At 39.0% G+C, this 16,708-nt stretch overlaps 1 protein-coding gene across 2 annotated transcripts in view; it reads right to left on the reverse strand.

The window, feature by feature from the left end:
- Positions 1 to 16,708, reverse strand: part of LOC126175902 (unconventional myosin IC) — a 405,132-nt gene that overhangs the window by 36,464 nt on the left and 351,960 nt on the right. For both annotated transcript variants that reach the window (XM_049922966.1, XM_049922974.1), the window contains 4 exons: positions 16,021 to 16,190; positions 14,097 to 14,251; positions 13,854 to 13,982; positions 12,571 to 12,724 (listed from right to left, as the gene is read on the reverse strand). In XM_049922966.1, coding sequence (XP_049778923.1) covers positions 12,571 to 12,724; positions 13,854 to 13,982; positions 14,097 to 14,251; positions 16,021 to 16,190 — 608 coding nt within the window. The remainder of the gene's footprint in view (positions 1 to 12,570; positions 12,725 to 13,853; positions 13,983 to 14,096; positions 14,252 to 16,020; positions 16,191 to 16,708) is intronic.

Below are 16,708 nucleotides of genomic sequence, written 5' to 3' on the forward strand. Positions count from 1 at the left end.
ACTAAATTAACAGAGTCAGTTCAGACACTCAAACTCAACACAAAAAGTAAGAGAAGTTAGTTTCGGAATAATCCTCATAGTTTTTTAATTAAAGTGAGGTATACAGACTGCAAGAAATTTTTCTCAATCCTCAATGTATATACATCATATAATAACACCACAGCATTCCTAGCTTGGGTTGTCACAGCAGTCCAGTCTCTCAACTTTGGAAAGTCAGGCTACTAGTGTCAAGTTGTTCTTTTTTGCTTAGATATTCCTCCTATCAACTCGCTATATCAGATGAACATCTCTACCTCTTTTGGTTTCTGCCTGGTCATTTTGCCACAGAATATGCTGGTCTACAATCGCTGCTTTTCTGCAGATCTTTCTAATTCACTTCTGCCCCTCTTTGTTAGTTTCTTTTCCTTTTCTTTTATGTTTCTCACATATTTCTAGAGTGTTCACTCATGTAAGATCCTCCTAATGTAATACCCCTCCACATTAAGCCAAGACAGTTTGTTCTATGTTATGTAGAGTTCCATACAGATCAGCTGAGCTTAATGGCTGATTTAAGTTTGTTCCTAATCCATTATCTGTAAAGTATTTCTTTCCCCATAGAGTGCTATTAAGTTTCAGTTAATTTAATCTGAAATGGATATCGGTAGACAGTTGCAAGGAAACACTCGCATTTTTCTGATCATAACATTTATCAAAATATATTTCTCAGCACAAAATCCCTATGCAGTATGAGTATCAAATAATTACTTCTATTACTATGGAATACTACAGTCTCTCACAGCCATTCCATATTGTGCGAAAAAGTTTTTCAGACTGTGATTCATTGTTCACAACAAATTTCATAAAGTAGTATATGTACTGTGAGGATGTTGTCAGTAGGCACAACTGTTGAGAGAGCTGTCAACAAGACACTCTAGAGCTGACACCAAATTTTATCCTTCTTACATGCTTCTGTGCAACAGCCACCACTGGTTTCCTTAGTGATGAGTTGTAGTGCATGGACACTATAATGTGGCAGTGAACCTTGAGTGTGAATGAACAAGAACTCAAACTGCCTGAAGGCAAAGGAACAGTCAGGGGGAACAAGCTCCACTACCCTCTTGCAATGTTGTGGAGTGTTTCAGGATATTTGTAAACATTCCAACATACCACTGGAGAGCCGTCAAGAAGAGATACTTGTGAGTAAATTGAATAAGGATAAATGTAGTGGGAAAGGGAAACTGTATGTTTTTTCCTTTCTTACATGCTATGGAGCAGTGGTGGAGCCAGCAAGAAAGGGACCAGTAAAAATGGTATTACAACCACTGGTTGTCCGGGAGTAATTTTTTCCATGGTGCAGGAAGTGCCTAAATCCGAGAGCCATGGAGTAAATCCCATTTTGAGAGCGGTGTCTTATGGTTCTTGCATACATAATTTTTTCCAGTAACTGTGAGAATGATGTAAGTTGTAAGATTCTTAATATGTGTTTTATGACCTTTCTTGTAAATGGGCCTCACAATTGCTTATTTCAGTCTGCCTGTAAGTATCTCAGGTGATAATGATGTGTTGCATATGTGACTGAAAACATTGTGTATACTTGGTTAACAGGATATTTAGTAATTTACCTGAGGTATTACTGACTAGATGAGAGAATTTGGTTTTGAGGGAGTTAATTACATCCTTATTTTTTTTTTTTTTTTTTTTTTTTTTTTTTTTTTTGTCAGAGCAGGAAGTAATTGCAGTTTATCGGTATTTATGATGCATTGCTTCTTAAACACATTTATCCCTTGAACTGTACATGCTAATCTTTTAAGATACTTCAGAGAAGGTGGTTATTAAATACATTAGCTACCTGACTGCTATAGCTTAGTATTTGACTGTGATCTTTAATAATAAGGTCTCATCTTCATTAACTGATTCCATGGTTTCTCTTATAGCTATTGTCCATATAAATTTAATTTTATTATCTGGACTATAGAGTTCAGACAATATATACATGGTAAACTGGAACTCCACCAACAGACTTTCAGGATGGTAATATGTTATGACCATGCAGAAAACATTAGGTAGTAAATTATGAGGTATGTTTGTGGGAGACTAGATATGGAGAAAAAGCAACTAACATACTGAAGTAGGTATATATTAAGGTAACTATTATCACAGTATCTGTACAAATACCCTTAACGCCCTGTATATTATATGCCCAGGCAGTTTCAAAATCTCATTCTGGGAACTTTTTACAATCTTTGGGGACATGTTCCACAGACTAGAACATAAAAAATGTCATATAAACAAACAAGTATTTCCACTGTTTCTGAGTTATTAATAAAAGTTACATTTAACAGCTTTCCAAGTATAACCCAACAACTTTACTTATCAATTCAACCGTTAGACTCTTTTTATCCTGTATGGCAATACATTGACAGGGAAAAAATTTTTAACATTCATCATTTGCCTGTCTTCAGGCTTTGGAAGAGACTGAATAAAAAGTTTCCACAGTCAATACATATGGGCCGATTGCAATCTTCATGCTACGGTACAGGCTAGACATCAACATCAGTTAAAGATTAATTTGTGGGCTGGAACTGCAGGAGGCTGTCTATAGGATCATGCATTCTCCCAGTAACCTTACAGGTGCTGTCTACAGGGATTTTGCTTGACAATGTAATCCTGCAAATAAGAAGAAACATGTGGAGCTCTAGCACATTTCCTCCTCAGTGTTCAAGTTGCAATGACTGGTATCTCCCATGACAGATGGACAGCTAGAGAAGGACCCGACTCATGGTTTGCATGTTTCCCTGACGTCAGTCATTTGGGTTATTATCTCCTGGGGTACCATATACAATTGGTTTAGGGAGCAGACCACCTGTATGCAGAAACTCTTCATCAAAGTATCATGGCAGCCCGAAAAGCCAATCAAAACAGACAGGGAGTATTTGAAATAGTGCAACAGTACATGAATTGACAACTGCATATGTGTTTAGAAGCAAAAGGAGGACATGTTCAGCATTTATTATGAGTTTGTATGTTGATGAGCTCCAAAAATCTAAATTGCAACATTTCATTAATAGCTCAATAATGAAGGATTTTCACATATATGTTTATATGAATGGTTTCTCTTGTTTTGGTGTAAGTAACTTGTCCACATAGTTTGTAAATATAGCTGAGCTTTTGGGGGTATGGTCAGGGATGAATCCTCTTAAACTTTTCGAATTCTCTGATGAAAAAAAAGCAACATTTTATTTAGATTAAAAAACAGAAAAATCAAACATCAATGACATCATTAGCAAAAGAAAGTAATGATATTAGATTTTGTTTATACGATGGACATTTGTAAATTGTACATTGATATACCTTTTAGGTGTCATGGCAGTCCATCTCTGTGTTTTCAAAACGTTGGCATGATGGCCAACTCAAAAGGTCTACTACCATCTCTGCATAAGGGTTAATTTTTACTAAAGTGAGGTGTCGCAGGATGTGGGTACTGCAATGTTTCTGCTAAAAAGTCCTCAATTCAGTTACAAATTTCACTTGATACCCATATGATTGTAGCTTTGGCAATAAGCATAGGTGTGGTGCTGAGTCAAATGATTTTTGGAAACCAAGAAATATTGCATCTACCTGTCTGCCTTGATACAAAGCTTCCAGAATGTCATATGAGAAAAGTGCAAGTTAGGTTCCACATGATCAATTTTTTCAGAACCCATGCTTGTTTGAGGTGATCATTCCGTTCAAGGTACATCATTGTAACTGAGCTCAGAATATTTTGTAAGATTCACAAGAAATCTCTCTGAAGTATATTAGACGGTAGTTTTGTAGATCACTTCTACAACAATTTTTGTAGACGGGCATGACCTCTGCATTTTTTCATAAACAGGGCACAGTTTTTGTTTGAAGGATCTTCGATAGATTATAGTTGGAACAGGGACTAACTCAGGTGCAAATTCAGTACAGAATCTGACAGAGATTCCATCACACCTTGTAGCTTTGCTCAGTTATAACAATTTCAGCTGTTTCTCAACACCACTGACACTAATACTTATTTTATTCACCTTTTTAGTAGTATGAGGATTAAATTGGGGCAATTCTTCTGGGTTTTACTTTGTAAAGGAACATTTGAAATGGAGTTAAGCATTTCAGCTTTTTCTGTGCTATGCTGAATTTAGAAATTGTCTCATTCGCTCGGGGCGGGATACTAACTTTAGTGCCACAAACAGCCTTTAGGTACAACCATAATTTCTATGGGTTTTTGTGAAATATCATTTGACAATATTCTGCTACAATAGTCATTGAAGGCATTACGCGTTGCTCTCTTGACAGCCAAACACATCTAATTAAGTATCTCTCTATCTGTAGCCCTACACTTCATTTTACACCTATTATGCAGTAATCTCTGTTTTTTTACAGTGACCATTTACCGTGGAGGTTCCTACCCTTTTGAACTGTTCTGTTGTTGTTGTTGTTGTCTCCACTCTGCCCTCCAATACTAAATTGGTGATCCCTTGATGCTTCAGAGTATGTCCTACCAACCAATCCCTTCTTCTAGTCATCATTTCAAGGTTGCAGGAACTGTTCTAATGGGTACATATCTATCCAGTGCATGGTCAACTATTCTTTTAAACTTGAGCTATAATTCCTCTGCATGCTCCTGCTCTGAGCTGAAAGTTTCAAATTCCTCATTGAGGTATGACATTACTAATTTTTTGTCTAGTTTACTGAACATATATATCTTACTGTTTGTTTTAGTTGTCCTTTGTACTGTGGTTTCATTGTTGGGACAACTACATCATTGTCACTGATACCACTTTTAATGTGGACATCATCAAACTGGTCAGGTCTATTTGTTGTTGTTGTTGGATCCAATATATTTTCACCGCAAGTGGGGTTTCTAATTATCTGTTCTAGGTAGTTTTCAGAGAAGGCATTTAGTAATGTTCCACAGGATATCATATCATATGCCCATCACTAACAAAACTGAAATTCTCCCAGTTAATTGTTGGATTATTAAAGCCTCCACCACTGACTACGGTGTGATTGGGGAATTTGTGTACAAGTGAACTGAGGTTCTCTCTATTCATTGTTGAAGATGTTTTGGTGAAGTGTGGAATTCTATAGAGTTTTGGAGTTTAAATGAATTGTACAACTATGAAGTATTTCTCATCCCCAATGAATAAAAAGATTAAGTTGTTTGAGTGAGATGATGCAACTTGCAGAAGTGATGAAAGTGGAAAAAGAGTGGAAACAAAATCATGTGTGCTGAAAATGTGACACTCATGTGTGGACCTACTTCTCTAAATAATGTTGATTGTGATCTTTCTGGCAGTTGGACAGTGTAACAGAAAGATGATTTCTAGAAGATTAGTGAATGGTTGGTAATAGAAAACAAGAAATTGGAGCACAAATGTTGGAAGACAGTTGCTACATTGGGACCACAAAGTAGTAAACAAGGAATAAGTATTTCACAACAGTGGTCAGAATTTTCAGTTCGATGCTTTGGAGAAACCAAAACAGAGCAGACAATACCTACAATAGAAAATCTTTAAACACAAGAAAGTTCAGCCCATAAAACTGTTTTGACAATATTATCTGCAACAAGTAAAAAATCTTTTGAATCTGTCTGTGTTAAAGCACTAGAGAATTACAAGTCAGTAACAGTTAATGTTTTTACAACTGCAAACAAAGTCATCAAAAGGAATCAACCGTTAAACGATTTTGAGTTGGAAACTGATGTTCAGGAATTAAATAGAGTGGACATGGGTCATATTCTTCATTTCAAGGTTGCATGTGTCAACATATTAAATTTCATAGTTGCAGAAATGAAAGCCAGTCATCAAAAATATAATTGAATCACACAGCAAAATTTTATTGGTGCTTGATGAAATTTCAACAATTAGCAAATTGTCTTAATTGATTATTTATATTCAGAGAATGCTACCTAACATCAAAGAAGCAACTAATATTTTCTAGATTTGACTAAAACAGAATGCACATCGCGATACTTATCCAACAGGAGTAGGTTAGCAAGGGTCTACGTCACCTTTCTGACACTTCCATCTGCGCCATCTGCCATCAAGATCCCATTCCTGTGGTACACTAAAGTCCTTCCTTAACACATGAGGTCCCTCACAATAACTAACTCCTCAGTCCATACAACTTATTACACCATCCAAACCATGCTCTCCTGCCTTTCACAAACCCAATCAGCTGACTGTCCCACAGCTGCTGACTTCAAAGCTCTTACTGAACGTATCTCTGCCTTGGCAGATCAGCACCTGCAACCTATAATACAAAGATCACCATCCCAGGTCATCTGAAAACTGTGCCTGTCCCGCTCCCACCACACACACACCTCGCCTGTACATGGTCTGCCTGTTGCACCTGACTGCAAACCTGTGACGTCCTTCCTACTCACCTTAGTCAATCTTATACTTACAAACAACTATGTTACCTTTGAGGGGCAGACATACAAACAGGTCAGGGTACAACCGTGGGAACCAGGATGGTTCCTTCCTATGCCAACCTTGTGGGTGTCTTGGGTTAGATACATTCGTGATATCTTTGCCATATGGACTCATGATAAGGTTGACCTGTTGAAATTTGCCTTTACAAATGTCTGCTTGTGTCTGTGTATGTGTGGATGGATATGTGTGTGTGTGCAAGTGTATACCTGTCCTTTTTTCCCCCTAAGGTAAGTCTTTCCGCTCCCGGGATTGGAATGACTCCTTACCCTCTCCCTTAAAACCCAAATCCTTTCGTCTTTCCCTCTCCTTCCCTCTTTCCTGACGAGGCAACCATTGGTTGCGAAAGCTAGAATTTTGTGTGTATGTTTGTGTGTCTATCGACCTGCCAGCGCTTTTGTTTGGTAAGTCTCATCATCTTTCTTTTTAGATATATTTTTCCTACGTGGAATGTTTCCCTCTATATATATATATATATATATATATATATATATATATATAAAGAAAGATGATGAGATAAAGAAAGATGATGAGACTTACCCAACAAAAGCGCTGGCAGGTCGATAGACACACAAATAAACACGTGGAAAAAATATATATATATATACCTAAAAACAAAGACGATGTGACTTACCAAATGAAAGTGCTGGCAGGTCGACAGACACACAAACGAACACAAACATACACACAAAATTCAAGCTTTCGCAACAAACTGTTGCCTCATCAGGAAAGAGGGAAGGAGAGGGAAAGACGAAAGGATGTGGGTTTTAAGGGAGAGGGTAAGGAGTCATTCCAGTCCCGGGAGCGGAAAGACTTACCTTAAGGGGAAAAAAGGACGGGTATACACTCGCACACACACACATATCCATCCACACATATACAGACACAAGCAGACATTGGTCTTTAAATATGTCTGCTTGTGTCTGTATATGTGTGGATGGATATGTGTGTGTGTGCGAGTGTATACCCGTCCTTTTTTCCCCTTAAGGTAAGTCTTTCCGCTCCCGGGACTGGAATGACTCCTTACCCTCTCCCTTAAAACCCACATCCTTTTGTCTTTCCCTCTCCTTCCCTCTTTCCTGATGAGGCAACAGTTTGTTGCGAAAGCTTGAATTTTGTGTGTATGTTTGTGTTCGTTTGTGTGTCTGTCGACCTGCCAGCACTTTCATTTGGTAAGTCACATCGTCTTTGTTTTTAGGTATATTTTTCCTTCGTGGAATCCTTCTATTATAACCATATATATATATATTTATATTTTCCACGTGGGAAAAATATATCTAAAAAGAAAGATGATGAGACTTACCAAACAAAAGCGCTGGCAGGTCGATAGACACACAAACATACACACAAAATTCTAGCTTTCGCAACCAATGGTTGCCTCGTCAGGAAAGAGGGAAGGAGAGGGAAAGACAAAAGGATTTGGGTTTTAAGGGAGAGGGTAAGGAGTCATTCCAATCCCGGGAGCGGAAAGACTTACCTTAGGGGGAAAAAAGGACAGGTATACACTCGCGCACACACACACATATCCATCCTCATATACACAGACACAAGCAGACATTTGTATATATATATAGGGAAACATACCACGTGGGAAAAATATATCTAAAAAGAAAGAAAGAAAGATGATGAGACTTACCAAACAAAAGCGCTGGCAGGTCGATAGACACCCAAACAAACACACAAAATTCTAGCTATCGCAACCAACGGTTGCCTCGTCAGGAAAGAGGGAAGGAGAGGGAAAGACGAAAGGATTTGGGTTTTAAGGGAGAGGGTAAGGAGTCATTAAAATCCCGGGAGCGGAAAGACTTACCTTAGGGGGAAAAAAGGACAAGTATACACTTGCGCACACACACACATATCCATCCACACATATACAGGCACAAGCAGACATGTCAGGCGGAGCTTCAAGGAATCCTCAGAACCTTAGGCCCCCTACAAAACCTTTCACCTGACTCCATCAACCTCCTGACCCCACCAACACCCTGCACCCCTACCTTCTACCTTCTTCCTAAAATTCACAAACCCAATCATCCCGGCCGTCCCATTGTAGCTGGTTACCAAGCCCCCACAAAACACATCTCTGCCTACGTAGATCAACACCTTCAACCCATTACATGCAGTCTCCCATCCTTCATCAAAGACACCAACCACTTTCTCGAACGCTTGGAATCCCTACCCAGTCTGTTGCCCCCGGAAACCATCCTTGTAACCATTGATGCCACTTCCTTATACACAAATATTCCGCATGTCCAGGGCCTCGCTGCGATGGAGCACTTCCTTTCACGCCGATCACCTGCCACCCTACCTAAAACCTCTTTCCTCATTACCTTAGCCAGCTTCATCCTGACCCACAACTTCTTCACTTTTCAAGGCCAGACATACCAACAATTAAAGGGAACAGTCATGGGTACCAGGATGGCCCCCTCGTACGCCAACCTATTCATGGGTCGCTTAGAGGAAGCCTTCTTGGTTACCCAGGCCTGCCAACCCAAAGTTTGGTACAGATTTATTGACGACATTTTCATGATCTGGACTCACAGTGAAGAACTCCAGAATTTCCTCTCCAACCTAAACTCCTTTGGTTCCATCAGATTCACCTGGTTCTACTCTAAATCCCATGCCACTTTCCTTGACGTTGACCTCCACCTGTCCAATGGCCAGCTTCACATGTCCGTCCACATCAAACCCACCAACAAGCAACAGTACCTCCATTATGACAGCTGCCACCCATTCCACATCAAACGGTCCCTTCCCTACAGCCTAGGTCTTCGTGGCAAATGAATCTGCTCCAGTCCAGAATCCTTGAACCATTACACCAACAACCTGAAAACAGCTTTCGCATCCCGTAACTACCCACCCGACCTGGTACAGATGCAAATAACCAGAGCCACTTCCTCATCTCCTCAAACCCGGAACCTCCCACAGAAGAACCCCAAAATGGCCCACTTGTGACAGGATACTTTCCGGGACTGGATCAGATTTTGAATGTGGCTCTCCAGCAGGGATATGACTTCCTCAAATCCTGCCCTGAAATGAGATCCATCCTTCATGAAATCCTCCCCACTCCACCTACAGTGTCTTTCTGCCGTCCACCTAACCTTCGTAACCTCTTAGTTAATCCCTATGAAATCCCCAAACCACCTTCTCTACCCTCTGACTCCTACCCTTGTAACCGCCCCCGGTGTAAAACCTGTCCCATGCACCCTCCCACCACCACCTACTCCAGTCCTGTAACCCAGAAGGTGTACACGATCAAAGGCAGAGCCACGTGTGAAAGCACCCACGTGATTTACCAACTGACCTGCCTACACTGTGAAGCCTTCTATGTGGGAATGACCAGCAACAAACTGTCCATTTGCATGAATGGACACAGGCAGACAGTGTTTGTTGGTAATGGGGATCACCCTGTGGCTAAACATGCCCTGGTGCACGGCCAGCACATCTTGGCACAGCGTTACACCATCTGGGTTATCTGGATACTTCCCACTAACACCAACCTGTCAGAACTCCGGAGATGGGAACTTGCCCTTCAGCATATCCTCTCTTCTCGCTATCCACCAGGCCTCAATCTCCGCTAATTTCTAATTTCAATTTGCCGCCGCTCATACCTCACCTGTCTTTCAACAACAACATTGCCTCTGTACTTCCGCCTTGACTGACATCCTGCCCAAACTCTTTGCCTTTACAAATGTCTGCTTGTGTCTGTGTATATGCGGATGGATATGTGTGTGTGTGCGCGCGAGTGTATACCTGTCCTTTTTTCCCCCTAAGGTAAGTCTTTCCGCTCCCGGGATTGGAATGACTCCTTACCCTCTCCCTTAAAACCCACATCCTTTCGTCTTTCCCCTCTCCTTCCCTCTTTCCTGACGAAGCAACCGTTTGTTGCGAAAGCTTGAATTTTGTGTGTATGTTTGTGTGTCTATCGACCTGCCAGCGCTTTTGTTTGGTAAGTCTCATCATCTTTTTATATATATATATATATATATATATATATATATATATATATATATATATATATATATATAGAGGGAAACATTCCTTTTGTCTTCCCTTCTCCTTCCCTCTTTCCTGACGAGGCAACCGTTGGTTGCGAAAGCTAGATTTTTGTGTGTATTTTTATGTTTGTTTGTGTGTCTATCGACCTGCCAGCGCTTTTGTTATATATATATATATATATATATATATATATAAAGAAAGTGCTGGCAGGTCGACAGACACACAAACGAACACAAACATACACACAAAATTCAAGCTTTCGCAACAAACTGTTGCCTCATCAGGAAAGAGGGAAGGAGAGGGAAAGACGAAAGGATGTGGGTTTTAAGGGAGAGGGTAAGGAGTCATTCCAGTCCCGGGAGCGGAAAGACTTACCTTAGGGGGAAAAAAGGACGGGTATACACTCGCGCACACACACACACACATATCCATCCACACATATACAGACACAGGTATATTTTTCCTACGTGGAATGTTTCCTTCTATTATAACTATATATCTATATATATATATTAAAAAAACCAGTTGCATTCTCAAGTCCCCCCGTAATCACAACCTCAGAAACCACAATCTATTCATAAGACACAGTCAAATATTTGTGATAATGAGGATGCTAGTTTCACAGATGTACTGTTAGGATGATGATTATTTAATACAGTGATACCACAGATGACGGGCTACCCAAACAAAAAAGGCAGTGAAGAAAAAATTAACAACAATTTATTTTTGTTGTTTCCTGCCTGTATTATCAAAATGTAGACAATAAAGGGCACAAGTTTAGAATACGTGTAACGTTAAATTTTTACAGAAAGACTTTACACCAGTTAACATTTGCTATTTTGGTTAGTCAGAATATGTTGAAAAATACTGCAAGAAGCTGCCACCACGCAGATGCTTGCTTGGTGGCATGTGTCAGCTCTGGACATCGGTCTCCAGATGGCTTGCACAAAACGGACCTCTTTCTGCTTCTGTGCCACTTCTTTTGGCACATCATATACACCCACCAATAGTATAAACAGTTATCAGAAAACACCGTCAAACACGGACTACTTCAAAAATTCTGGCAGCTTAAAACTGTGTGTCGGACCGAGACTCGAACTCGGGGCCTTTGCCTTTCGCGGGCAAGTGTTCTCCGGCACACAGTTTTAATCTGCCAGGAAGTTTCATATTAGCACACACTCCACTGCAGGGTGAAAATCTCATTCTGGAAACATCCCCCAGGCTGTGGCTAAGCCATGCTTCCGCAATATACTTTCTTTCAGGAGTGCTAGTTCTGCAAGGTTTCGCAGTAGAGCTTCTGTAAAGTTTGGAAGGTAGGAGACGAGATACTGGCAGAAGTAAAGCTGTGAGGATGGGGCTCGAGTTGTACTTGGGTAGCTCAGATGGTATAGCCCTTGCCCGCGAAAGGCAAAGGTCCCGAGTTCAATTCTCGGTCCAGCACACAGTTTTAATCTGCCAAGAAGTTTCATATCAGCGCACACTCCGCTGCAGAGTGAAAATCTCATTATTGACTACTTCGTTTCACCTTGTAAGGGAAGACAAGGATATTCTTCCACCGACAGGCTCAAAACACTAGCCATCGTGGACACAAATGCAATTCTGCACAAGCAACCTGACAATTCACTTCAGTGCCTGCAGTTAGCTCAATAGAGTACTTGGAAGACTACCTTCTGGTATAGCAGTTACTATTTATGGAGAACTACAACCATTACCAGAATGTCTGCAAACATTACTATTAGTCACACAATGTATAGAGTACAAAGATATAGCGAAGTTAGTTACATTTTATTGTATTAAATTTAGGACATTGAAGTGCCATGCAACAAGGAGTGGTACCGTTTTGTAAAATACTCTTAATAAATGTTATTTGTTATTTCTTATGATGTCTTCACATCTTTGTTGTGGGGGGCCCTGTCACAGCCAGTATTTACTCAATAATCATAGTGTGCAATGACCATTATTAAGGAACTGTAGCCGGGAAACATTTTTCTGCTATTGTGGGCGTTTGGGCAGAATTAAGAGCAGCATTAAGTTAGTACACCCACAACATTATGCTCAGCACAGAGTTTTCAGATATGAATATCTATAAGAACATGAAGTAATAAAATTAAAAAAAAAAAATTATCACAGAAGTACTAACCAGATCTCTTATCATCATTTGGTTTTATGCAGCGGATATATGATGGTTCTTTATCACCCAAGATTTCCATTAGCCTGTTGACACTGTTCTTGAATTGTGTTCCTGCAGTTTCAGGTCTCTTTTTGCTTGTAACATCACTGACAGGGAATACAGCCTACAAAATAGTATGCAAATTTCAGTTATTGCAAATATAAAAACAGCAACAAGAAAATCAAAGACTTAAATTTTCTCAAATGGCTCTGAGCACTATGGGACTTAACATTTGAGGTCATCAGTCTCCTAGAACTTAGAACTAATTAAACCTAACTAACCTAAGGACATCACACACAGCCATGCCCGAGGCAGGATTCGAACCTGCGACTGCAGCGGTTCCAGACTGAAGCGCCTAGAACCGCTCGGCCACTGCGGCCGGCAAAACTTTTCTCAGGAAGTAATGTTAATAATGTAAAACTATTTCAGATCTAGCAACTGAATTACTATTTTGATGGAATGGATAAGGGGGGGGGGGGGGGAGGGGGGGAAAGAGGAGAAGGGGAGAGAGACTGGAGGAGGGGGGGGGGGGGAGAACATTTTAGTCCAACATGTAATTTGTAGTTATGCTCAGTGTGTTTTAGAGTCTCATTCCCAAAACTACCATAAGACAGATTTTCCTAAATTTTCTACATATGCCTTGTCAAGTTTCTCACCAGGATGGCCACTCAGACTTGGGAGAGAGAGAAGGGAGGAAAAAAAGTGACAATTCCAGGTATGGGAACGAAGATGATGTCATAAGAAACTCCTGAGAAATTAACGGTGAGTAAGGAACGACTTTTCTTTTCTCTCAGCTGTAGTTTAATGGCAGTTTTCAACATCGATTATTTTGTATGAACTAATATTCAAATATATAACACATTTTGAAATAGTATTTTAAAATATGTGATTTATGAAGCTCAATAAAATTAAATTCTTGTGTTAGGTTGAAAACACACATTTCCCCAAGATATTACAAAATTCCTGTAATTACTTGAGAATTGCAGGTTTTACAGATGAATTGCTACCTTGATCAGTCATTTATTATAAGAGTTGATCAATAGTTGCCCGTGGTATGGTGACACACTATTGTCATTTCAATCTACTTATTATACTCTGAAATGTGAATAAAAACCGAGGCATATTTTTCAGCTGCACTAATTACGGTACTAAAAATCCAATAAATTACTGACACACATGAAATTTAAGTAACCTAAACATTTATATATATTTTCAGGTGCCAGTACTAAATAGGTTACCATCAATTATTTCACCTTTGTTATCGAATTTGTTGTCGCTGACATCACTTCACGCAGATCTCTGAAAAGGAGATCATTATTTTTATCCAAAAACCCTCTGATGTTGTATGTTACAGTACCAGCATAGTGCACCAGCTGAAATTCCTGTAAATAAATTGGAAGAAAAGAAGATTATACACCCAAATGGTGTCATTCAACAAAGCAGGTTTGTGATATCATTGAGCTTTTTGATCTAATTTTTTTAAAGGCACTACTTACATCTCTCCCCATAATTTTCTGTGTTTTTATGTCTGCCTTTTTGTGACTTATGTAATGCGGATGGTCAGAGAGGTTTTCATTCATTTTGTTCAGAAAACTCATATCCGTTGGTTCACCAGGGCGTAGACACTCTTCATCCATCAGAGCAATAATTCCTAATCAAAAAGTAATACTAGTTGTTACTCATACAAACTGAACAAGGATATACATAAGTTCAAGATATGTAATCTATAGTAGATAAAGTAACTGGATTGAGTACCAAAGACTAAGAATTTAGTCCTTGCCTCTACTAAGAAATAATTTACTTTCTCAATGCAGAGAATGAATCTTGTGAAGACAGTTCTGCACGTTACACACATCCAGAGCTCCTCATGAAGAGATGGGGGATAGAAATTACTTTCTTAATGTGCATTTTCTATGGCACGGATGCTTATAATGCCTACACTGTTTTCTTTGTTCGGTGGCACATATAACAGAAAACTCGGAAAACATGAACATGTAGTTATAGTCATACAGAGATTTTGCACAAAGAATTCTGAGAAGTTTCAAAGATCAAATTTAAATATAGTTGTTGCAAGAAAGTTGTTGAAGATGCAGGACTAAGCAGATTAACAGAACAAAATGTAGTCAATAATAAATCCGTAATAGAAAAACCAGAATTGTGGGCTGTCAAAGGAACCTGTAAACTGCTAACTGTGGGCAATTGAAAGAGGAAATGCCCATATTAAGATAATGATGCTTATTTGAACAATCATACATAAACACTATTCAGAACCTTAGCAAAAAGGTAAGCTTATTGAAATATCTAAGATAGTTGACAGGCCAAATTGTTTAGCAAAGCTATAAATTGTTTCTTCAATTTTATACTGAACAAAAATAAGTTCTATTTCACAAGAGCTTTTGTCTAGGAAATATTATTAGAAGAAGTTGTAATATCACATTTCCAATTGTTAAAACAAAATTAATTAGAGTTTATTGCAGAGGCAACAAGAAATGACATTCTTTCTAGCAAACAACAATGAAAAAAATCAATACCTGAGAAGCAGAATAATAACTGTGCATAATCCATATCAGGCAGGGGTGTTACCTTCATAGCCTCAGATGTTATTGAATTTAACATATGTTAAAATTCAGGTGTAAGTAATAAACACATTGTTTTTGTTTTCTCCACAAAAATCCCTGCCCTGAGGTACAGACCTCCACAGATGACACTGCAAACACCATTTTGAAGATGTGAATTTTGGAAATCTTTTTAAAATGCTCTATCTCCAACTTGTACTACTACTTGGAAGTAACAATTTTTGGGGGTATGAAACAGAAAGATCACGTAGGCTCTGACATAGTAAACCAGTTGGGAGACTTCAGGTTATTGGTAGAATACTAAGGAAATGCAATTGGTCTACAAAGAAGACTGCACACGAGCCATTCATGCAACCCAATCCTAGAATATTGATAAAATGTGTGGGACTCCTACCAGACAGGATTAACATGGGACACTGAAGGTATACAGAGATGGGAGACTATCACAGAGATGCTAATGAAACTGAAATGGCAGACACCTCAAGGTCGACATAGCCTATCCCTAAAAAATTGCTATAACTGCCTGTATATCACTCACATAGGGATCTTGTGGATAATATTAGATTTATTACAGTGTGTACAGAGGCATTCAAACATTCTTTCCATGCTCCATAAGTGAATGGACACCCAAAAAATATGTACAACAGGAAGTGCCCTAAGCTGTGCACATCACAGTGCTTTGCAGAGTATAGATATATGGAAATGTACATTGACTACTTAAAATATCAAGTGGTCATGTGCGGGAGTTAACATTATACCTGCATCAGATACACGAAACTTACTTTATAAATAAATACACAAGTTAAATTTTACGTTACAATAATTGTGAAACTTCTGTAATTACCTTTATGTTTTTCTTCAATGAGATCACAAATAACTTTATTGTTGAAGTATTCCACAGGTTCCCATTCAATGCCTTCTTTCAGGTACTCTTCCTGCTCAGATTTGAGAGTTAGCTCAATAAACAGTTGCTGCAACTTCTCATTGCAGAAGTTGATACAGAATTGTTCAAAACTACAAACAAAGATATGAAATTTAGTGCCATGTTCAAATAACATGTACTTTTTAATCTTTCAAGTTTATTAGCATAAATTTCACTTTTGCTTCTAATGCACACACTCATCACATTTGTAGGCACAAGGAATTGCCGCAAAACTGCCAATTTGAACAGTTCTCCACCCAGTTGCGACAAGAAACTGTAAACTGGCTGTAGTGAACCTTTTTTTTCACTTATTTTCACAGTGGCCATAGTGTGTATTCATGATATAGATCCATACATGAAACACAGTGCTGCGAAAGATGAAGTTCCAGAGCTTTGAATTTCTTGGAAAACTTTTCTACGAAATACCAAATATTCTGAAGCAGTGCATAGTTCATATATATGCACAAAGAACAAACTGGCCTAAAGATTAAATCACAAACTAAATCTACCTGATAAGTTTGCTGTCTACAAAATTACTTTTCGAAACTATGACCAACTGTATGTGGGACAAACAGGGAGGAATTCCTTCACAAGATTTAGAGAAAACTGT

The sequence above is a fragment of the Schistocerca cancellata genome, chromosome 1 (genome assembly GCF_023864275.1).
Source record: "Schistocerca cancellata isolate TAMUIC-IGC-003103 chromosome 1, iqSchCanc2.1, whole genome shotgun sequence".
Classification (NCBI taxonomy): domain Eukaryota; kingdom Metazoa; phylum Arthropoda; class Insecta; order Orthoptera; family Acrididae; genus Schistocerca; species Schistocerca cancellata.